Source organism: Anolis sagrei, chromosome 2, assembly GCF_037176765.1.
Source record: "Anolis sagrei isolate rAnoSag1 chromosome 2, rAnoSag1.mat, whole genome shotgun sequence".
NCBI classification, from domain to species: domain Eukaryota; kingdom Metazoa; phylum Chordata; class Lepidosauria; order Squamata; family Dactyloidae; genus Anolis; species Anolis sagrei.
The window spans coordinates 48,746,954-48,771,430 of record NC_090022.1 but is presented as its reverse complement, the minus strand read 5'-3'; the positions used below and the strand labels follow the sequence as shown (position 1 = coordinate 48,771,430).

General features: G+C 39.4%; 1 protein-coding gene across 1 annotated transcript in view; it reads left to right on the top strand.

Annotated features, from left to right (window-relative positions):
- The window catches only part of LOC132766699 (protein SSUH2 homolog), a 45,368-nt gene continuing 20,891 nt past the window's right edge, over nucleotides 1–24,477 (top strand). Inside the window, exons 1-7 of the mRNA XM_060761010.2 lie at nucleotides 1–163; nucleotides 7,893–7,991; nucleotides 10,278–10,359; nucleotides 13,162–13,291; nucleotides 14,866–14,926; nucleotides 20,387–20,511; nucleotides 24,331–24,393. Coding sequence (XP_060616993.2) covers nucleotides 127–163; nucleotides 7,893–7,991; nucleotides 10,278–10,359; nucleotides 13,162–13,291; nucleotides 14,866–14,926; nucleotides 20,387–20,511; nucleotides 24,331–24,393 — 597 coding nt within the window. The 5' untranslated portion in view covers nucleotides 1–126. The remainder of the gene's footprint in view (nucleotides 164–7,892; nucleotides 7,992–10,277; nucleotides 10,360–13,161; nucleotides 13,292–14,865; nucleotides 14,927–20,386; nucleotides 20,512–24,330; nucleotides 24,394–24,477) is intronic.

The window sequence follows — 24,477 nt, the reverse complement described above, 5'->3', positions numbered from 1 at the left end:
GTGGCTGTAAGGGCTGGTCTCTAGGGATGTCTAAGTGTTCCTAACATAGAATTCCTAGTAAACAATACATGTGCCAATTATTGCAGAGAGAGACTTCTTCTGGACATATTTACTTCATCTGGCACCATGAGAATGGATCTAGAGAAAGCTGGAGATAAAGACAGTAAGTAAAATGACAGAGGCATATGCTCTTCTGTTACTATGTCTGGCATAGCAGATAAGTCTCCAACTGTATGTTTAGCCAATGAAATACATGCTGATGTAGTGTCTCACTTAACAGTATTTTATCACTGGTTTCTTGCTATATAATGATTTTTGACATTTTGCTATAGTTAGAAGAGTACTGAAGTGTGACTGAAAACCCAATACAGGGTTGCCTTGGAGGGCCACATCTGTTGGATTCATTTCTTTGGCTTTCCCTATCTTTGCAATTCTGCACTGTGTTTGTTCTGCACTTCTGACAGCATAACAAGGTGCTGAAAAAATATTAGGGCCCAGAAACCAGTTCTCTAACATAGGAAAGTGTTGTGTGTTTAAATCAAGTATCTTAAAAAGATGAAGGAAGTATGAGTTCATTGTGTTCATGAAGAGTTTGCAGAAAGTTATCAGCTACACTTCACGCTCTTGACGTGTCTGAATAGAAGGGGATTCAATGGAATTTTCACCCAGGTAAGCGTATACAGGAATGCAGATTGGATCCTGATGTGAGGAAGTGAATATTTTTATTATTTTGATGACAAAAGGATTGGAGCATTCAGTAAGCCCAGGAATATCACAATCTTGGTAAAGCTAAGCTGAAAAGCTATTTTCTTTAGCAGTTCAAGCTGTGTGTGAAAGGCAAAATAATCTTCTGATGTATTAAAAAAGATATAAAGTGTTTTATCATGTTCTCTGTATGGCTAATCTTCCTTTGTAATGAAATATTTTGCTTCTTCTTGTGTTGTTACACATCTCAGCACATGTAAGAGGCAACTTCTTACATGCAATAGTCTCTATTTACAAAGGATGCTATTTTATTTGCTTGCAATAGCCTTTCCCTAGGAAAAACATCATCCCTGGTTAAGAGCTTAGAAAAATTACTTCCAGGATTACTAGTTCCAGAATCCATAGTCAACATGTTGAAGCTATGCTGGCTTGTGGTTTTGGGACTTTTAGCCCCCAAAATCTTTTCCCACTTGTCAGATGACTTGCCTTTTGGGAGATGGTTAAAGTCCATCATCACAGAAGTAAAGTGTTGATAGTCTCTATTCACCACCTCAATGGTGCAGGATGCAATTTCAATATCCCTGTCAGTCTTGTATGCTGAGATACCTCCAATGATAGAATGCCCAACATATCTCCAGGCAATGGGTTCTGAACTATTAGAATGCTTCTCCTAAGGTGAAAATTAGGTTGTTTCCCTGCATTTTTCTATCTCTTATTTCTATCTCAATTCTTTACATGATAGCATTCAAGTAGTTGAACTCTGATGTCAAACCACCCATTCAGTAGCAATTAAACTAAAACACACACCAACATTTGATTACCTGCTAATATAACAACTACCAGTCTTTAGAAGTCAGGTTTGTACATGGGTCCCATATTGGAGAAATACCATGTATCAATCAATCAATCAATCAATCTTTAGTTTAATTATTTTATTGTTTTAAATTGCATAACTTTTTGTAAGTCGCCCTGAAATCTTTGTTATAGTGCAAGCCATACCTATTTTAGCACATTTTAAAAGGGTTCCATTGCAATATATTCCTTACGCAAAGACACACTGGAAAAAAGTCTGCTCAAATAGTTAGTGCTCCTCAAAACCTGTATGGAACAGAGACTATCCCCCTTCAGTCAGAATCCTGAATGAATGAACTTGGAACAGTCATTGATTTAAACAACAAAGGGTTAATCCCAACTGAAGTATATCCATTGAATCAATGGTTGACTTATGAATCTTTACACATGTCTTCTCTGTTTGAGACTAACAATATGATCTAAACCATTGCCTCTCAAGTCTCTATCTCCCTCATGGAGTTGTTAATATGGGGATAATATTTTATTTATTTATTTACTGTATTTTTGCCCCTCTCTATCTCACCTTGAAGGGGACTCAGAGGGGCTTCCAGTCTGGCAACAATTCAATACCACAACAAACAAAAACATACAAATACAATAATATGGACCACACATGCCATCCTCTGAGGCTTTTGGATAAAAGGAGGATTATAAATGTAATAAATAAATAAATAAATAAATAAATAAATGATTTGTGTTGCACTTCTAGCATTATGTGTTGTATGAAACATGTCTTAGATCAGCTCCTTCTCTCCTGACCTTCAGGAAAAAAAACTTAAGTTGTGGCTTTGGGACCAAGCTTTTGACATATAAGTGGAGCAGTGCAATTAAGTAAATATGAATAAATGGAATGGCCCTGGATTACGTTTTGGATGATGTGATTTTAATTGATGTTTTTAATAAGTTAATTTTGAATTGTTTGGTTTTAATTGTGTATTGATACATGTGTGTTTGGCATCAAATTGCTGCCTGTTGTAAGGTCACCTTGAGTCCCTCCAGGTTGAGAAAGGAAGGATACAAATATAGTAAATAAATAAATTTTAAAAAGAATAAAACAAACAATTTTGTTATGTTACATTTACAAACACAGCCTACTCTAAAAGCCAGTGTAGAGTAAGTGCAGTACACAAAAGCCATGTTCCTATTTTTATTTCTGAACAACTGGAGAACATGAAAGTGGCTGTGCAATTTTGGGCGATGATACATTGGGCTGAGACATGATCTATCACAGCACTGAAATGCTGCTGCAAGATTACAGTTATTATCATAGATTAAATCAATGGTCCTAAGTGGGAAATGGCGAGGTCATTTTCTGGCTTGTGTGACGTACATGATTAAGGCGATATATGGACTGTTATTTCTGTGTATTTGTCATATGTTCTGTGCAGCTGCAAAAAAGAAATAATAAAAGAAATAAACCTTGTGACTTTAATCACAGAGGTGAGAGGCAAGATTGCAATGGTCTCAGATAGAACATGCAAAGCATTGCTTCACACACTGTTTTCCCCTTTAGCAGCACACTGCTTTTAAGAGTTTAGAGCCAGGTTGGACATCGGCAGGATGAAAAAGGGTATACTTGAAATACGGTATGCTTCAATGCTTGATGTACCTTGTATATAACGCACCTACACACATATTCAAGCTGCACATGGGAAAATTAAAATAACAAGACTACAACTACCACATACAAACAGCTTACAAGGATTTGTAGGTTTTTCAGGCTGTATGGCCATGGTCTAGAAGCATTCTCTCCTGACGCTTCGCCTGCATCTATGGCAGGCATCCTCTTACAAGGAAAAAGGGGAAAAAACTAACTAGAACCATATATAACTCTAATGGCAGGAATTGCCTATCACAGTGTATGCTACATAAATTTACATATAATTAGCCAAGTAGCTGAGGCATTAAGGAATCCTGTTAGTGAATTTTGACTAGAAAGAGTATTCTGGTCCCAATACACACTGGTCCCACTGTACATAGGTCTTGTCTCAATGTGCATCAGTCACTTTGCTTACCCACCTACATAGTAACAGAACAACTGTCCCTTACTGGATACAGATGTTGCAGAGCTGCCAAATCCTAATTCATAGAATCATAGATTTGAAAGAGACCTCAAAGGGATTGGGAAACTTCCACAGTCACTACATAATCCCTAGAGACTATCGGCCTCATCACAATCACTTCGCAGATGAAATCTCTCACATAAGAGCTGACTTAGATGATGTCAGCTCAGCCAAAGTCAACAGCAACTCTATGAGTGGGATTACACTGGATCAATTTTAATTGATGAGTACTGTTGATGTGAACAAGCTGTTTGGGCATTTAAGGAAAACAACCTGCTTTCTTGATCCTTGTTCCTCTTGGCTTGTCATCCAGGAAGAAGATGCAATTAGATCTCAAATACAACAATTTTTAATGCATCTCTCAGGGAGAAGAATTTTCCATCCTGTTTTAAAGAAGCAGTAGTTAGACTGCTGCTAAAGAAACCCTCCCTGGATCCCCCAGACTTTAATTACAAATCAGTGTCTAACCTGACTTTTTTGGGAAAGGAGTTTAAGAAGGCAGAATCACTGGGTTGAAAGAGATGGCAAGGGCCATCCAGTCCAACCCCACGCCATGCAGGAAAAGGAAAATCAAAGCACCTCTTTAACAGATGGTCATCCAGCCTTTGTTTAAAAGCCCCCACTACACTCTGAGGCAGATAGTTCAACTTTTAAACAGTCCCTACAGTTAGGAAGTTCTTCCTAATGTACAGGTGAAATCTCCTTTCCTGTAATTTAAACCCATTGCTCAAAGTCCTAGTTTCCAGGGAAGCAGAAAACAAGCGTGCTCCCTCTTCTTTATGGTATCCTTTTAAATATGAATGTCATAAGAGAAGGTTGAGAGGAGACATGACATTGGCTATCATATCTCCTCTCAACTTTCTCTTCTGCAGGCATAACATGCCCAGCTCTTTAAGCTGCATCTAATAGAGTATAGTAGAAAAGGGATATCTTATAACCATATAACATTGGTGAGAAAATCCATCTCTCCATGCCCCCTCCCCCAAATATTATTGTAGAGATGGTTGCTAAACTAAGAGGGGACAGGTGAAACTTGGCTAGGATACTGGTCTAGAGGAGAGGTATTTTCTAAAATAAAATAACATGTGATCTTAGTATTCGTTCCGATTTTTGTAGTACAGCCAAGCATGGGATAAAAAATCAGAACTAATACTAAGATCATGTGTTATTTTTATTTTAGGAAATACCAGATTTTAAGAGGGTATTTTCAGAAATTTCGTGGAGGCTATGTCATCTAGTTTGGTATTCTTCTGTAGGCTAGTAAGATCAAGTACCTTAATTTGGGCTTATGTCATGATTAAAGAATTGTTATTGGCATCTATATCCTCATCACAAAAATAAAATCAACTTCTATGGTCTAATGTGTAACCCCCCCCCCCCCTTATATGTAGAAGAATAAAGAGATTATTTTTGCCTCCATGAAGAATTGTAACTGTTTTCAGCAGAAAGGACTACTTTATCAAATTGATGAATGATGGCATTGATTCTCTTTTACTAATGTTAGGGTTGTACACTGTTAGACAATGGCATTTCCTGGAGCTTCCACAAGTAGTTATTTTTCTTCTGTGGACTTTAAAAAGCACATAAAACACTGTAGCATTGTGGCTAAGAAGAAACAAATTGTTTCTGCGGTAAGCATCAGGTTCACTTATTGTTGTAGCTCAGCAGGAACATATTTTTTTGGAAATGCACATAATGGAAAGAACATCTGCTGTCTCAAGATTACTCTTGGTCTACTTTTAAAATAGAGGTTGTAAAGTTTCACATTAATAAGACAATGCTAATTATCACAGTGTTTGCTATGAAAAATAAACTGGGACTACAGAATTGAAAACTAAAAACACAATAGTTTTCATTTTAAAACTAATCTAAGTGTGTTTGAAATAATAAGAAGCCACTTTTCCTCTCTTAAAAGAGATTCAAAGTGGCTAAAACTGCATATAGGGTAATCTGGAGGCACTGAGGTGGGCGGGCACACATTTCTTCCTTCTGCCTGAAGTCCTGTATGCCTCAGGCCATGCCATGGCAGCTGCATAGACCTCTCACTGCATTATATTAAATTCCGTTATAGAGCTTCCATGACTGGGAATGCTGATAAGGCTAAGCCCTCAGTCATGAGAGCTCTGCAACCATTGTAAACTGAACATGATTACAGAGTCCCATATATCCTTTATATGCTATGTTTAATATATCCTTGCACATAGCAATGTTTACAAACATATTTAGTTTCATCCTATGAATGACTTATCTCAGTAGGGGCAGTATACACTTCACTTGCTGCAACTAAGCGGTTGAAAATTAGTTTGGAAGACTAGAGATTTTATCACATCAACCCACAATTCCACCACAGTTGCATTCGTGTAATGGATACATACCTGGTTGTGCAGTTTTGATATTGCACCTCTTTAGAGTAGCACAATGCTGTTCCACTCCACTACTTCATCACACTAGAGAGAATGAATCCACTTTAAATCTGGTTTTTGCCTCCTGCAGAATTCTGGGGTTTGTAGTTTAGTGAGGTTGTTAAAGGCTCTTCCCTAAACTACAAATTATGCAGGAGGCAGCAACCAGATTTATAGTGGATTAGGGGGTGCAGGGGTGGAGGAAGACACTGCTATCCCATCCTGGACTGTGTGTGCACGGGGAGTGTGGGATGGCTGTGGAGATACTGTCCTGGATCTTGCATAGGGATCTAGGATGGAAGTCCTTACTGCCCCAACACTGGGAAAGGTCTGGATCTTGCTGCATGATTTGAATCTTTCCTGGTGTTCTTTTTAACCCCCTAGTGCAAATTCCTACACTGCATTATATGGCAGTGTAGATGGGCCATAATTATGCTGAATCAGTATTCCATGGTCCCACAATTATACTTCTATACACCCTTGTAAGTGCATTTTCCTAAACCACTGAAATTCCTTTATTTATTACTAACTTTTTTATTTTTAGTGCAATTGTGCAATTTCAGCATTAATAACAAAAGTGGCAAAGATGTATACAAAATAAAAGGAAGATGGCCAGCTTGGGAATAGTGAGAGGGGCACATAAGAGGGACAGAGGAATTTTGTCCCCTGATGTCATCCTGCTTGCACAGAAGTGGAAAAGACCCATCACATTAAGGTGATAGGAATGTAGTAGTATTGGGATTTATTGATGAGTTTTACCTGTCAATATCCAGGGAGGGGTGCAAATTGGTTTCGATGAGATTGTCACCAAAGGTGATGGACCTGCTGCAGTGCTGGTTTGCATGTGATAACTCCTATGCTGTATAATTATAAAAATGCCTATGACCTCATTTGGGCACACAGAATTCAGTACCAAATGCAGCATGCCCCCTAAATATTTCTCCCTGTTGCCTTTAGTGTGTCATCATTACAAATTATCTTCATTCTTTCCCTGACACATTAAACCTCTGGCATGTGAAATAAAAACATGACATATTGTGCACTGGAGAGCAATTTTCTATGGACGCTATCTCAGATAAAGGCAGCAAGAGTAGGGCTGAGAAGTGCAGGCAGGTACATGACACAGTAGTTCATACAGATCAGATTCTCAAATCCAGACTGCAGAGATCCAGATACTACTCCTTGCCCACTCCCGTGCTTTCCTTGTGTGTTCTTCATGAAGAATCCTGTTGCACATTAGTCCCCTTGCACATTGGTCATTTTATTGGCTCCCTTGTGCAGTAATATCCCACAAACCCTTGCTCAATATGAACATTGCAAAACTGCTTAGTTTTATATTCTGGAATCATAACTCCACTTATGAAGATGTAAGTCTTACTGTGTATATTTCCTAGTTCAAGATGATGGAAAACCGCTCCCTGTGACACCTAAAAAGACCCCCCCCCCCAAGTTGTTGTTTTAATCAAAGGCCAGAAAAGCTCTAATTTAAAATGGGTTTTAAGAAGACAGACTGAAGTTGCAATACTGTATCTATATCTTTCTTGCAGGGTTTTTGCCATTATTCATAAAGCCCCCTTCTACACTGACATATAATCCAGATTATCAAAGCTAATAATTGACATTATCTACTTTGAACTGAATCATCTGAGTCTACACTGCCATATAATTCAATTCAAAGCAGATAATCGGCATTTTATATAGCAGTGTAGAAGGGGCCAAAGACTCAATTTAAATCATTTTCTCATCTCTTTTTTTTTTATCTCTGCTATTATCATTTTCAAAACCTCACAATATTCAATGACTTAATTGATCTCAAGGTTCCATTTTGCCTTAATTGAACAATCTGCTTATTTGCTTATGTCTCCAACAGCTAGTCTGGATCTGGAATCAGAGCCTGAAAGCCCTTTCCTGCCCTCTAGAGATCTGTTAGAACCACTTGGCCATTATGAATGGACATTTCGTGACCATGGTAAGGGTGCATTCTCAAACTTTTTCAGGGTAGGGAATATGAATGTACTGAGCTTGTGCCAGCTTCAGGATTATCAGGAGAGGGCCCTCTCTTAACCTCAGAGGCATGTTTAGTGAGAGTATCAGGATCACAATAGGAATAAATCTCAAAGTAAAGTCAACAGTAGTAAGGAGGCAGAGTGAAAAAGGACCAGGAGTAATGGAGCAGCAGCAATTTATACTCCTGAATCTAGTTAGTTAGTTAGTGTGAAATACAGTCGGCTGATTGAATTGATAGTTGAATCATGAGCCACCATGTAGGTAGGCCTCATGGAATCAATGGATGTATTCTAATGAGGGCTACTAATAGCATTCAGGCAGGCAAGGAGAAAATAGTAGGCCTAATAATTGCTCTGTAGGAATTTAGGTAAGCAGGTGGATTATATTATAGAGATTACCATATATACTTGAATATAAGCTGAGTTTTTCAGCTGAAAAACCTCCCTCGGCTTATATTTGAGACAAGGAGAGTGGAGGATTTTACCTGCTGAGGAGGAGGAGGAGGTGAGGAAGGCCAGAAGGTAGCCAAGAGAAGAAAGGCTGCTGCTGTTGCTTCTGCGGGGAGGGGACTTGAGGAGCCCATTTGCCATCCTCCTCCTCCTCTTGCCACGCTGTCGCCACCGCTTCATCCTCTTCCTCTCCTTCCTCCTCTGCTTCGAAAGAAGGGGAGGAAGGAGAAGAAGAGGACAATGCTCACCCTGCAGCCACAGTGCTGCTGCTTATATTTGGGTCAGCTTATACTTGAGTATATATGCTATATTATATTATATTTTGATTTAAAGCCTACTCTGTGAAATGGAGGCAAGAGAGAAATCGTTCTTTGCTGCCATGATTGCATTTGCAAGGAACTGTCCAGCTAAGCTGTTTTGAGTGGACAGAGGAATATTACATACTAGTCCTCAAGGAGAAATCCCTGACCATTCAGCAACCCACTGTAAAGAATTTGCAAGACACTTTGCAGATAAAGTCACTCAGATCCATTCCTAATTGGATGCCGTAATTGATATCATTCCAATGGATGTAACTTTGGCTCCTGCCTGTCCAGTCTTGATGGATAATTTTCAGTTTGTGCAGCCTGAGGATGTGGACAGGATCCTTGGAAAGGTGAGAGCTACCACATGTATTCTAGATCCTTGCCCTTCCTGGCTGATCAAACAGGCCAGAGGGGGACTGCCAAAGTGGTGAAGATGGTGGTCAATGCCTCCTTAGAACAAGGTAAAGTTCTAGCTTGCCTAAAGAAGGCAGTGGTGAGACCTATATTTAAAAAGCCAACCCTAAACTCCTCCGCCAGTCTCCAGCCTTACCTTTCTGAACAAGATTTTTGAGCAGGGATTTCTGGATGAAATGAATTATCTAGACCCATTTCAATCTGGTTTCAGGCCTGGCTATGGAACGGAGACAGTTTTGGTTGCCTTGGTAGATGACAGAGAGCTAGACATGGGGAGTGTGTCCCTGATGGTTCTCCTGACCTCTCAGTGGCTTTCAGTACCATTCACCATGGTATCATTCTGGGTCACCTCACCAGGATGGGGCTGGGAGGCACTGGCTCTGGTTCTTCCTGGAGCGCTTACCCAGAAGGTGGTGTAGGGGGCAGGGAGACTCCTGTTGGAACCCTTGGCTGTTGACCTCCAGGTTCCATTTTGTTCTCCATGCTGTTTAACATATACTTGAAACTGCTAGGAGAGTTCCTCCGGAGTTTTTGAGTATGGTACCAGCGCCCGTAGTTTATAGGTCCTTTGATAATTCTCATCTAGAATTTTTTTGCAAGGAACTCAGACCTGTTATTTTTCTCAGCATCTATTGCTCAGCTTGTATGATGAAAACAAAATGGCAGAAACTCATTTCAGTGTTTCCAGTACAGATATAGAAATACATTATTAATGGACATTATTAAAGACAGTTCAGTCCAGCAAAGAACTGAGCATATGAAAGATATTGTGCAGGCAGGTTGATAAATGGCAGTATTTAATAATGACAGAATAATAATGGAATAATTTTAAGACAATGTTCTCCTTGACGACTAGATATAAACAACTGCAGTTACAGATATCTGTCATGTTCTGTTCATAAATCTTCCATTTAGCTGTCAAATGCCAGAAGATCGAATGTATAATGATAACACTTCTTGTTTTGAAACAAGCATTGGTATTATAAGACATTTTCCATTAGTTTCCAAGTCTTCTTTGATATTGTGCCTGCTTATATGAGAAAATCCTTGAAAAACAAAACTAATTCTTCTTTAAATTAGGAAGGAAAAAATTAGTTCCACCTCCAGAGATGACGCAGAGGTTCAGTATACAGAGAAACAACTCTGTGTTTGTGGAATGCAGGTAAGAAATCTCTGTTTAATTGTAATCCTCGAAAGTTGCTAGCATCATCATGAACGGATGCCAATGCAGGTGTTGCTACCCACCCACCGGCTGTAAGGAATTGTGGGAGCTGAAGTCCAAAACACCCAGGGGGCTGAAGTTTGCTCATGCCTGGGCTACTATCTCCATTCAGTAGCCCACAGGACTGGCCAATGTCAAAAATCTCTTCATTTTTCTTACCTGGAAAGATTTTATTTGCTTGATATCAACTAGACCTTTACTGACCTATGCTTTGGAATGAAAAAAACATATTGTAGGATTGTATGAAAAATTATCAATGTGTCTGGCTTCCTGTCTTGAAGTTATGGATTAATAACCTAGAGCTGCGGATCCATAATTGCTTTCTTTAGACTAGAAAAAAAAAACTTCTGCTTAATTTCAAACTCAGCCAGGTGTGATAAAAGGTGAATTTAACAGTCCAGTCCAAAAATACTGAAGGAAACTCATCTTTGTTGACTAGAACATACTCAACAGCTCATCAAAGATGTAAGAGGGCTACCACAGTTTGTAGGGAAATCTGGCACAGCTGTGCTGTGTTCAGTCTCTCCCCCCCCCCCCCCCCTTACACACACAGTTCAGGTTTTCTAAGGGACAGTAATAACAATGGATAAAAGCAGTGTTTCTGCATCAACAAAAAGACAAATTTAACTACTTTTCACACAAACAAGCTGAGGAAAACCAAAGTACAAGAAGTCCCTGAGTTAAGGATATCAGACTTACAAATGACTCAGAGTTAAGAATGGGGGAGAGACAACAGGAGCCTCCGGTGGCGCAATGGGGTTAAATCTTAGTGCTGGCAGAACTGAAGACCAACAAGTCAGAGGTTTGAATCCAGGGAGAGCATGGATGAGTTCCTTCTGTCAGCTCCTGCTCCCCATGCAGGGACATGAGAGAAGCCTCCCACAAGGATGGTAAAACATAAAAACATCCAGGTATTGCCTGGGCAACGTCTTTGCAGACAGCCAATTCTCTCCTACCAGAAGTGACTTGCAGTTTCTCAAGTTGCTCCTGACAGGGGGGGGGGGGGGGACAGAAATTGAGAGAAAATCTATCCTTCGGAAGGGAAATTCACTCCTGGAAGAGTTATCTGAGTCCTCTTGGGAAGAGAGGGCAGCCTGATGATGATGATGATGATGATGATGATGATGATGATGATGATAAAGTATAATGTTTGGATTATTGATGTTGCCATACTGGGTGACAGTCGCATTGAGGAAAAGCCACAGGAAAAACTCAGCCGTTATCAGGACCTCAAAATCGAATTGCAAAGGCTCTGGCATAAACGAGTACAGGTGGTCCCAGTAGTCATTGACACACTGGGTGCCGTGCTAAATGATCTCAGCCGGCATTTGGGCACAATAAACATTGACAAAATCATGATCTGTCAACTGCAAAAAGCCACCTTACTTGGATCTGTAGCTATTAAACTCTGATCTCGGAACGGTTGGACAACGTGACTGGATAATGACTGGTAATGAAATGCGGAGGACTTATGGTTTTTATTGTGTTACTGATGTTAATTGTAATGAATTTTTACCTGTATTAAATGTTTTAATGTTTAAATTATTTTTGTACTGTTGTGGGCATTGAATTGTGCCATTTTGTAAACCGCCATGAGTCGCCCTCGGGCTGAGAATGGCGGTATAGAAGCATAGTAAATAAATAAAATAAATAAATAAATCTGCACACTTCATTGGAAATACATCACACAGTCCTAGATGCTTCGGAAGTGTTCGACTTGTGATTTTGTGATATGAAATCCAGCATATAGATCTAATTTGCTGTGACATACTGTGTTTTTGTGACAGTAACATAATAATAATAATCATAATCTTCATAATACCCATCATCATTGTTGGGAAAAGGAGTCTCAAGTGAAGCTTTCTCACCAATCTTTGTTTCCACAACAAGCCAGTTTTCAAAATCCAATTATCACAGGCACAGAAATTGAAGTGAAATCTTCCGAACAGGGGCCAGACAAGAAAAGAAACAGCACTGGGTGTTAACAGGTCCCTGTGATATCTGAAATTTTATTTTTGGCTGGAGTTCCAAATTACATACAAATTTAACTGAAGAACAAATCTAGAGAACGTGTCTTGTTGGTAACTCAGGATCTACCTGTAGTTGCAAAAAAGGATAAAAAGGAGACCGTGTGACTACAAATGTATTTTTGCGGAAAACAAAAGGGATCATGTGAATCCCATTTGGTTGTGACTGTACAACAAGCCAGACTATATATAGAATAGGTCCCAAAACAGATATACCCTGGCCTTTTTTTTTAAAAAAAAAATGTATACTTTGAATAGGATTAAACATTACAATAGTAAATTATCACAAAATGGGAATAGAAATTCAAGGGAGGGATTCCAACTCTGTGCTTTGATAATGTGAGCAGGGCATTGTAGCACAGACATGACAATGTCAAAGCCTTATGATAAAATATTAATTCAAGATGCTATGTGTAACTCTGATTAACTTATCATTATCACATTTATTCCTCAATATAAATGTATTTACTTAGCTTTTAAATAATCACCATGCCTGCTATTAGCTGCTAAATAATGTATGCAATGGCGGGTGGGTGGGTGGGTTATAAATTGCGTATCTTGACTGTCTTCTGGCTTCAACACAAATGCCATCTCTTCTGTGTCTGTCATGCAAACTAAATAAATTGGGTTTTCTGGATCTATTATTTATCTTATCCGTCACAGGTATACCTGTGTGTGTATGTGTTTTCGAAATGACTGTGTGTTTAACCCGCAGGATCCCCCAAATGACGGAAGACACCGCCAGGAATGCGCTCCTCAGCTTCGTCAATTCAAAGTGTTGCTATGGCAACAGAGCAGTAGGAGAACTCGTCATTCAGGAGCTGAAGCCTCAGAGGTTGTGCAGAGTGAGTCCCCACCAGGTCCAGATTACATTAAGTTAGGCAGGTGAAACGGAAGGGTTCACAAAGAACATTATGCTCTCCTCCACTGGACTGATTTCAATGAGAGTTTGCCCTCTTTCAGGTCTCAAGAGGAGTTCTTGAGCTTGAGCATATTTGGAAGATGCTTTCCCTATTGTGAAGCCACTTCTCGAACATCTTCAACGTAACCGGTCATGGTCACCTAGTACTGGAAGATGCTGAGATCACATTTGCTCAGAGACATTCAAGGGCCCTACAATGAAAATACTCAGCAATAGCACCAGATGGACATGTTGATTTTTTCTCTCTCGATTGGGACTCAATATAAACATTTAAACATAAACAGCTATAGAGCAACGTTTCTCTTACAACCCCCACCTCCCCAAAGATCCAAATCCCCCCTTAAAAGTTTCCAAATATTTGGGTGTGAAGAAAAGTAATCGAAAGCATCAGTTTTGTGAATTGTATCACTTATTCCCACCCTGAATTAGGTGATTAAGCCCTGGAAAAACTTGGAAATGTAAACAAACTGACTTTCAGAGTCAGATTTATAGTTTATTTTTGCACCAACTTTAGTGCACTGAGGCCTGCCTGAGGTGTATGTGGGCACAGCTACCTTTTCCACCTCTACTACACATCCTCATTCCTGTGAAAAGGATTTTCCATATTCACACAAGCTTTAAAATGTAGCTGTCTATGTTCTGACCCTTAAGGGCTGTGTTATTTGGACTGTATAAATATAGTGTGATACCTGCACTTTTGTACATTCAAATTACAAGCTTGGAGTTGCATGGTGGTTAGTGGCAAAATGGTGGCTTTACCTATCAGATTTTATTTCTTCTTTAGAACAGACACATTTTTCCAAGTCTGTGCAACTGAAAATTTGAAAATGTTTAACCACATGCTGAAGTCATGCATAAATGAGGCCCCTTCTACACTGCCATATAATTCAGATGATTACACCAGATAAACTACATTATATGCTTTGAATTGGATTGTATCAGTCTACACTGCCAGATAATCTGGGATAAGCAAATAACCTGGGATCAGATCCTGGAATATAGGGCAGTGTAGATCCAGCCTGAGTAATCATAAAGCATTGTCTTGTCACTTCTCAATTCTTCTGTCATTCTTTTGAGATGAATTTCTAATCTTTGAACTAAGGGCCCTTCCACACCCAAAATATCAAGGCAGAAAATCCCACAATATCTGCTTTGAACTGGGTTATCTGAGTCCACACTGCCATATATTCAAGTTCAAAGCAGATAATGTGGAATTTTATTCAACTGTGTGGAAGGGGACTAAGCTAGAATGCAGCCAAAGCTACCATTCTATCCTATATGGTAACAAAATGTATCCGCATGGGGAGAAGATTTCTTTTTATTGGTTCACTTTGGCAAAATCTGGCATTGGTTTGGTTCTCATGATTGTAACATGCAACCTTTTGAAGACAGCCTCTTGCTGAATAAGATTTAAAGTGAAAATATTTCCTATAGACAGACAGTCCTAATATCATGGCCCAAAAATAGCATGTAATTTTAAGGTTTGTTTCTCCACAGTATCGACTAGAGACCTTTAATGAAACAAGATTATGTGAATGGACTTTTGAACCTTATACCAGTAAGTAGTTCAGTGGATATCTTTGACTGCAGTCAAATCAGTGAGCTCCAAAATGGAGGGTTTAGTCTGTTTTAATTAAATTTACATCAGACATCCTCAAACTGTGGCCCTTCAGCTTGGGCCTCTAACTCCCAGAATTGCTGATCATTGAGCAAGCTGGCTTGGGCTTCTTGGAGTTGGAGGCCAAAACAGCTGGAGGTCCACAGTTTGAAGATCCCTGGTTCACACTAGTATCCATTTCATAGTCAATGCAAGCTAAAATAGGATGATCATTTGCTTGATTGGTGATGTTCAACATTTTTAGATTTGATGATTTTTAACATTTACATATGTGTGAACACTGCATAAAATTACTCACATAGTGCTACTTGGTAGAGAACCATTATAACCATTAGCATTCTAGCTTTCATTTATAGGCAACCACTTAACACATTGGTTTGTGATAGTGGAGGAACAGACACACTGGAAATAGATTGTTTGTAGTCCAAACAAATACTTGTATGCTGACCTTTTTAATTCCAGGTCAATCAAAACAATTAACAACCCTATAGCAGGAAATTCCGTGAGCTTAGTATCTTTGTTGAACATTTATATATATAGTTCATTTAATTCAACTTTATCTGGTATGTGCCCACCAGGTGTCTCAGTTTTCAACTCATTTCTTCATCAGAAAGCATAGTTAGTCCCTAGAAATTATATTAGTTTTAACTCAAAATATCTGAAGGGTGCCAAATGCGAATAACACTTATTGCTTCAAAGTGCTGATGCACTCTATAGAAAACAAGTATTTTTTTTACCACCCAGAGGACAAGTGTTCTTAACCATACATCAAGGGAACCACTGACCACATCGGGAAGTTGATGAAGAAACATAACCTACAAACTATCTACAGACCCACTAAGAAAATCCAGCAAATGCAACGTTCAACAAAGGACAAGAAGGATCCTCTCACCTCTGTAGGAGTCAATAGTATACCATGCAACTGTGGACAAGTCTACATCGGGACCACCAAACGCAGAGCCAAAACACGAATCAAGGAACATGAAAGGCACTGCTAACTAACTCAACCAGAGAAGTCAGCTGTAGCAGAGTACTTGATGAACAAACCTGGACACAGCATATTATTTGAGAACACAGAGATGCTGGACCACTCTTAACAACTACCATGTCAGACTACTCAGAGAAGCCATTGAAATCCACAAACTTGTAGACAATTTCAACAGTGAAAATGAACAAAATCTGGCTACCAATATTTAAAAAACTCAAAAATCATAACAACGCTCAAAAACAGGGGAATTCCAGACAAGAAGCAATCAGAAACAGCTAATCACCTCCCAACAAAGGATTCCTCAGGAGTAAGAAGCCATACCTTGAACCTGTCAGGACATTAAATGCTAATCAAGGTAATCAATCAAAACATTCACACCTACCTCAGACAAGAGTTCTTTCTCCCACTCTGGACATTCTACAGATATATAAACTCAATTTTTCTAGTTTCCAACAGACCTCACAACCTCTGAGGATGCCTGCCATAGATGCAGGTGAAACATCAGGAGAGAATGCTTTTGGAAACATGGCCATGCAGCCCGAAAAACTCACAACAACCCAGTGATTCTGGTCATGAATGTCTTTGACAATACTCTATAGAAAATATTATTGTCAGTTATGTCTTTTACAACTGCGTGAAAAGACCTAAGTAGGCATCTGAAATATTTTTTCCAATTTTTTGAGAAATCAGCTATTGTGATAGTAGACAATACTATTCAGGTGGGAACAATGCTGTCACTCTTTCTATATATACTTGCTCACCCACACCCACCTATTCATCACCACCATATGCTTGGAAGCAATGTTAAGCTTTATATATTTTTATGAGGCTAACTTTTAAAACAAGTCATTTTAGTTATGTAGCCAAAAGGTGTAAATAATTTTAGTTCATACTTTATTTATTTACCATATTTCTATCCCGCCCTTCTCACCCCAAGGGGGATGCCATATCAAAGTATAAACATAACAAATTATAAATACATTAAACAGAAAAATCATTAAACATAAGACAATAATATATAAATACAATTAAAACAAGATTTAAAACATCAATTAAAACAACCACATAGTTCATCATCAGAGTCCATGAGCCATTTCAGTTACAGTCACATTAATTCCCAGTTGTCTATTGCATTGTTGCTAGCTTCTGAATGCCTGGTTCCAATTTACTTTTTTTCTGAATGCCATGAGAGAGGAGGCTGATCTCACATCACTAGGGAGGGAGTTCCATAGTTGAGGGGCCACCACTGAGAAGGCCCTGTCACTCATCCCTACCAGCTGCACCTGGGAAGGAGGTGGAACTGAGAAGAGGGCCTCCCCAGAAGATCTTAATTTCCGTCCTTTATTGCATTAAAACTGACAAGAGGCTAGAGGTGTAAGCGTAGTGTGCATTGTTATTGAAAATCAGAATGTATGTTCTGTTCTCTGCTTGAGAGCATTTAGAGCATTCATAACTTTGGGTATGTAGTCTGTTCCTGTGTTTGAGGATCTGTGTCAAATGCTTCATGTGTTTTCTTTCACAAATGCTTGGAAGTCTCTCCTCCAGTTTGTCTTTTTGCTGAATTGGAGGAGGACTCAGCTCTTCATCAGGCTGAAATGCTGAAGGAGGATGTGGTTACTTCATAGTCTGAGGAATACAATCTCTTTTGGGACTGGCATGGCAGAGAGAGGAGAGGGGCATAGTTTGGCTGACCCAAGATTACTCAAAGTGTTATGGGTTCATGGGAGTGTCAAAATGATTGTCTCAAGATTTAGTCTTTCATTCTAGCCATATTCATTTTTTGTTCCATTAGTGAATATGTTATTTTACATGTTCATACAATTTTCAGGTTGGGCTTTGTAATTTGATCCAGAAAGAAAGATTTCCAGCTACTTTGGTGGGGGAAGGGAAACTCTTTGAGTCCCCCTCAGCATAAATATATAAGATACTAAAATGTAAGAATCTGAAGTGTAATAATTTTCGCAGATTGGTAATAAACCTCTATCAAAGTACTTGGCATGACACTATTGTATGGATCAGCTGAGAGTTCCTGAAGATAACATTGTGGTCAAAACATTCTCTTTTACAGTACAAGGTTCATTCTCTCCCTGCCTTGCCATCCTGTGTGTTTACGAAGATTTTTGTGCTGTGCTTGGTACCCAGAGGGAGTCATTATTATTTTTTAAAAGCAACTCTTGTCTAGCGCGAGAATTCGCAGTATGTGAAATACCTCAGTGGCTGTCAACGATGTCAGGCTGAAAGCCTCAGAAAGAATGAATTCACCTATTGATCCAAGAAAGAGGAACAGGTTATGCCAAAAAAATAACCACCCATAATCTCTGCACAATTTGACAGCCTTCTGTATAACTTGAGTATTTTGTCTGAGTCTTGACTTCTGTAGTCAAATGTGCAAATGTAACTACTATGGCAAAAGAAAAAGGTTAAGTAACTAGATGTATAGCTAATTTAATTTAGGAGTTTCATGTAAAGATAAATTAGATGAATTAATGTAACAATCAGGAATCTATAATGGAACATAGTGCTAAAACTTGTCCAGTGATATCTTTGGAATTGATGTCACACAGAGCGGTAATGCATGGTGTCATCGTTGTGAATATCCTCTTGTACCAGACCATACCACAATATGGTAGCTAAAATAACAGAACATTAGGCCTGGGTAACAACGGAAAAATTTGTTTCTAAAATCGATTTGTATTTGGGGGTTTTTTTGTTTCGATATTTAAAATAATTACAAAATTTTCCCTTAAAAAAGTTCGATATTTACGAAATTTCGTAAATGTGAAAAAAATTACAAAACATTAACGAATTGATTTCCGAAACAATAACGAATCGATTCGTTAATGGCGGACGCGACTGCGAAATATGCTAAAAAACCTCCAAAAACTTCTGAAGCTTCCCTCTCCCTCTGTTGTTGACTGTTGGTGTGATATTATCATTTTTTTTCACTAATTAAACAAAAAACTTGCCCCAGACATGCGGAAATAATAACGAAACGACCTCAGAACAATAACGAAACGAATACAATAACAAAATACGAAGCATTTACAAAACTTTTTAAAAATTCGTTTTTTAAAAAAATTGCTCCAGAATGGTTCGTTATCGTTTTGTAATTGAAAAAATTAACGAATTATTAACGAATTACGAATTAACGAAACGAAACCGCCCAGCCCTACAGAACATATAAACAAAATCCATGACAAAACAAAAAAAATGAAAATAAAAGCATCAATGGAAACAATGGTGTGCTTGTAGTATCTGCAGGTGAAATCATGAGATTTGAAGTCATTGTAATTGAGTAATAATGACAGCCCTGACCAGAATGCAAGCTCATTAGAAGGTTCAAAAAGTAAGCTAGCATAGAGTTTTAGCCTTGGTGAAATATTGCTATAGTCGATGTCATTGTGGTTAAATCTAATTCCAGATATATTTTTAAATTTTAAAATACATTTCCATTGAGACACTGCACATTTTTTATGGAGTGTCATTTTGGCATCACCCATTCTGATAGTTTTACCCCATGCAGTTCTCACCTCCCCACCCCCAGTGATGTCAATGAACTTCCCTTCTTTTGTGGTGATACCTTTATTGGCAGTGTATTAACAAGTCACCATGTTTCTCCCACAGAGAAGTTAGCTTGCTCATCACCTGCTTGCAAGTGCAATTACTTTCTCCCTTCCTTTTCCAACCCAATTCGATCAGAGAGTCATGTAGTGCCACAAAGTAAAATGTCTGTCCAGTGTTCATTCTCAGTGAGAAAACCATCAGTAAGAAAAGCAAAAGATGAAACAACACCACAGGAATGAGGGGACAAATCTACCTTTTTCTTTCTCTTCCATGTCATCCTTCAATGGCTCTTTCTGTTGTCCATAGTAAGAAATAGAGATAAAGATAAGTATAGTCACATGATGGTTAGTAGTTAGGAGAAACTCATGTCATCAAAGACAGTGACTGAACATCTGGACCTGGAGCGTTCCCTGTGGTTGTGATAGGAGGGGTCTGTATGCTGCTCTGTGTCACCTTCGGGCTGAAAAGAACAGGATAAAAATGCTGTAAATAAATAAATAAATTGTCAAATATAGCCTGTTAGATACATTTGCCTCAGAGCTTTTTTTTTTTCTAATTTTGGACAAAAAAAGAGGTTTCACTGTACTTAAAACAAGATCAGGATCACAAAAACAGTCCCAAGTGCTAATTCTGGCCTTTTTAAACTTTTGCTAGATCAACTAACATATTTCTTGGTCAGCAAAAAGGCTACCAGATGGGTGGGCAACCCACCAGATTCCCAGGAACTCTTCAGCAAGTTTGATTTCAATGTACTGAAATGTGTTGCACTCTGAGCTGTAATGTGGCCCCAGTGTATTGTGTCTTCTTTGTAGCAAAATGTCATCACTAATGCTCCTTTTTCCTGTCAGATACTTTGGTAGATGGGCCACAAAATGGCACATCCCCGAGACCATGGGATATTAAAGTCCTAGCACCACAGATGTTTCAGGATGATACAAAAAAGTTTCGCGTACCTCATTCTTCTTTAGTCAAGGTAAATAATTTCTTGTTGGCTTGAAATCAAACTATCCTTCATAGATTTCAGATGGCACTGGGTAAATGTCTGAAAGTTATTCAGTAATATTGAATAGTTGCCATTGTCAAGGAACATTTATGAAGTTTTTTCTATCCTCCATGCCTCTTGTGTGAGTGTGAGATATATAATCCTTTCTGTGTCTGTCCTCTTGGCATCAGAGAAACGTTGATGCAATAGTTAGTGCTAAAGAGATAACACATTTTCTCTTTCAGTGGTCTTATTTATTATTATTTATTATTATTATTATTTACTTTGCTTATATACCGCTGTATCTCAAGCCCGAAGGCGACTCACGGCGGTTCACAAACAGTAAAAACAGTAGAAACAGCAGTGGTTCCATACAACATATAACAATTGACTTAACACATTATCCATAAATTACTAATAAGCAATTACAATGCACAATTATTACAAAAAACAACCGTACCCAATCTTCTCATCATCCAAGCGTAGTCCAGGTTCGTCATCCATTGTTCCATTCCTATGTTCCATTACCAGATTGCACTAAATTACTCAAACGCCTGCACAAACATCCAGGTCTTCACCTTTTTGCGGAATACCATTAGAGATGGTGCTAGTCTAATGTCCGTAGGAAGGGCGTTCCACAGCCGAGGAGCCACCACCGAGAAGGCCCTATTTATTTATTTATTTATTTATTAGATGCACTTATTGACCGCCATTCTCAGCCCTTACGGGTGACTCATGGCGGTGTACAGTACACATAAAAAGACAGTTACAGAGGCCAGTATCAACAACATATGACTATACAACAAATACAAACTACATAAAAATCCGCTTCGTCTCTTAGTAGAATCATAGCCAGTCTCATCATCCTTATACCATTCCAGTTCTCATTACCGTAATGTTGTTGCTTAGCACTTAATTAAATGCCCTCTCGAACAGCCAGGTCTTAAGGCTTTTTCGAAAGGACATGAGGGAGGGCGCCTGTCTGATGTGTGCCGGGAGAGTGTTCCACAGCCGGGGGGCCACCACCGAGAAGGCCCTCTCCCTCGTCCCCGCCAGCCGTGCCTGTGATGCAGGCGGGATCGAGAGAAGGGCCTCCCCAGACGATCTCAAGGTCCTCGTGGGCTCGTAGGCCAAGATGCGGTCAGAAAGGTATTTTGGGCCGGAACCGTTTAGGTTCCGTTTATCTCTCGTCCCCGCCAGCCGAGCTTGAGAAGCAGGCGGGATCAAGAGCAGGGTCTCCCCGGAAGATCTCAAACTCCTCGTGGGTTCATAGGCAGAGATGCGGTCAGATAGGTAGCTAGGGCCGGAACCGTTTAGGGCTTTAAAGGCCAACGCCAGCACTTTGAATTCAGCCCGGTAGCAGATTGGTAGCCAGTGGAGTTGGCGCAACAGGGGGGTTGTATGCTCCCTGCGCTCCGCTCCTGTTAAAATCATGGCTGCCGAGCGTTGGACTAGTTGGAGCTTCCGAGCTGTCTTCAAAGGCAACCCCACATAGAGAGCGTTGCAGTAGTCTAAACGGGATGTAACCAGAGAGTGGACTACCGTGGCCAAGTCAGACTTCCCAAGGTATGGGCGCAGCTGGCGCACAAGCTTTAGCTGTGCAAATGCTCCCCTGGTCACCGCCGAAACCTGGGGTTCCAGGCTCAGCGATGAGTCCAGGGTCACACCCAAGCTGCGAACCTGCATCTTCAGGGGGAGTGCGGCCCCATCCAACACAGGCTATAACCCTATGCCCTGTTCGGCCTTGCGACTGACCAGGAGTACCTCTGTCTTGTCTGGATTCAATTTCAATTTGTTCGCCCTCATCCAGACCGTCACAGCGGCCAGGCACCGGTTCAGGACCTGGACAGCCTCCTTAGTAGCAGGTGGAAAGGAGTGACAGAGTTGGACATCATCCGCGTACAGATGACACCGTACCCCGAAAGTCCGGATGATCTCCCCCAGCGGCTTCATGTAGATGTTAAACAACATGGGAGACAATATTGAGCCCTGTGGAACCCCACAAGACAATGGTTGTGGGGTTGAACAGGTGTCCCCCAACAACACCTTCTGAGATCGACCCTCCAGGAATGACCGGAGCCACTGCAAAACAGTACCTCCAAGACCTTGCTTTATGCTGGGCTTTATTGATCCTGCATGGCAGGGGGTTGGACTAGATGGCCCATGTGTTCTCTTCCAACTCTATGATTCTATGATCAGAGTATCACACAATGGTGTTTTTCAGGGAAAATTATTATTATTATTATTATTATTATTAATAATAATAATAATAATAATCAACTTTATTTATACCCTGCTCCATCTCCTTCAAGGGGACTCGGTGCGGCTTACATGAGGCCATGCCCATCAGTACAATACACAACAATATAACACAAAAACATAATAAAACCAAAAAATAAAATACATGAAATGCAAAACATTGTAATCAGCAACACAACAATATAAAATCAGATATTAAAACACAAAAGATTTTGCTGGGCAGGGCCAAATTCAGGATAAAAATTTAAAACACTGGGAGATAGGACAATGTCAACATCAAGAGGAGGATCCAGGATGAGGAAGGGTTTAATTGCATGAACCATAAGATAAAGTGCTATTGAGGTCATTTTGTGAAAAGGTTTTGGTCAGGAAGTATCTTATGTTCAATTACTGAAGGCACATTGGAATAATCAGGTTTTCAGATTCCTCCTGAAGATTGCCAGCGTGGGGGCTTGCCTAATATCTCTGGTGAGTGAGTTCCAGAGCCAAGGGGCCACCACAGAGAAGGCCATCTCTCTTGTCCCCACAAGTTGCACTTGTGATGTGGGCGGGAGCGAGAGAAGGGCTTCTCCGGAAGATCAAAGAGATCGCCTGGGTTTGTAAATGGAAATAAAGTGTGAGGAGGCTCCATTAGGATATCTCATTTGGTTCACTGAAATGAATAATCTTTAACTTAAATTGACCTGGCATTGTACTGGATTTTCTGAAATTTCTAGACTACTGAACTATTGATGAAGTTTTATAGATAATGATATAGAGACAACTAAGGTTGAAGGTAATTTGACCATAGTAAAAGACTAAGAGGACTACAGAGTCCTGTTATTTGTACATTGCATACATATTTTCAAACGTTTCTTTCACTTGATTTAGGTAACACATAACCTGGAATCCAGTGGGTAACATGCATACAATTTATATTAGCTCTTTGTACAACTCCTCTCTCCTAATTCACAGGCAAATGGCAGGGTTGTCAATTTTAATTGTAGCAGATGACCATGTAAAGTTGAACATCATACTGTTAGAAATAACCTTATTTATTTCTCTGTAACTTTTCAATACTCCCTCCCCAAAATCAATTGCTAAGGTGCAAAAAGGTAGAGCCATTGAACCAATGGCATTTAAATAAGTGTTTTTATTTAACAGTTCTTTCAGTGGTTCTGTTCTAATTGGAACTATCAGTTAGATTAAGTTCCTGGGCAGCAGACTAAAAAGAGAAAGAAATCATCTTACCATTGTCTTCTTCTTATAACAAAATGCATTATATTACTGTTTAAATTTTGGTGGCTGTTGCCAAATATGCATTTCTGCATATAAATTAGTATGTGCAAATGCTATGCAAATTTGTATCTTCTTCTGTTCTCTTTTTGCTTATGAATTTCTCTTTAAAGAAATGAATTGGGAAAACCTATCATTAGTCATCTGCTTAAGGAGCTATATATGCTTTATGAAATAAAATATCAACATGTGTGTATTCTGTTTAAGAAAGTAACAAGCAGTTTTTGAAACTGCTGTAAAGAATAATGTAAATATATGCCTTTTTAAAAATTTCAGGAATGTCACAAGTGTCATGGACGTGGGCGATACAAGTGTAGTGGATGCCACGGTGCAGGCAGAGTGAGTTTTGTTGTTTCACTCTTCAATTATCTCACCTTTTCCTGGAAACAATGAATCTTTTCCCCATGTAGTGAAAGACATCTG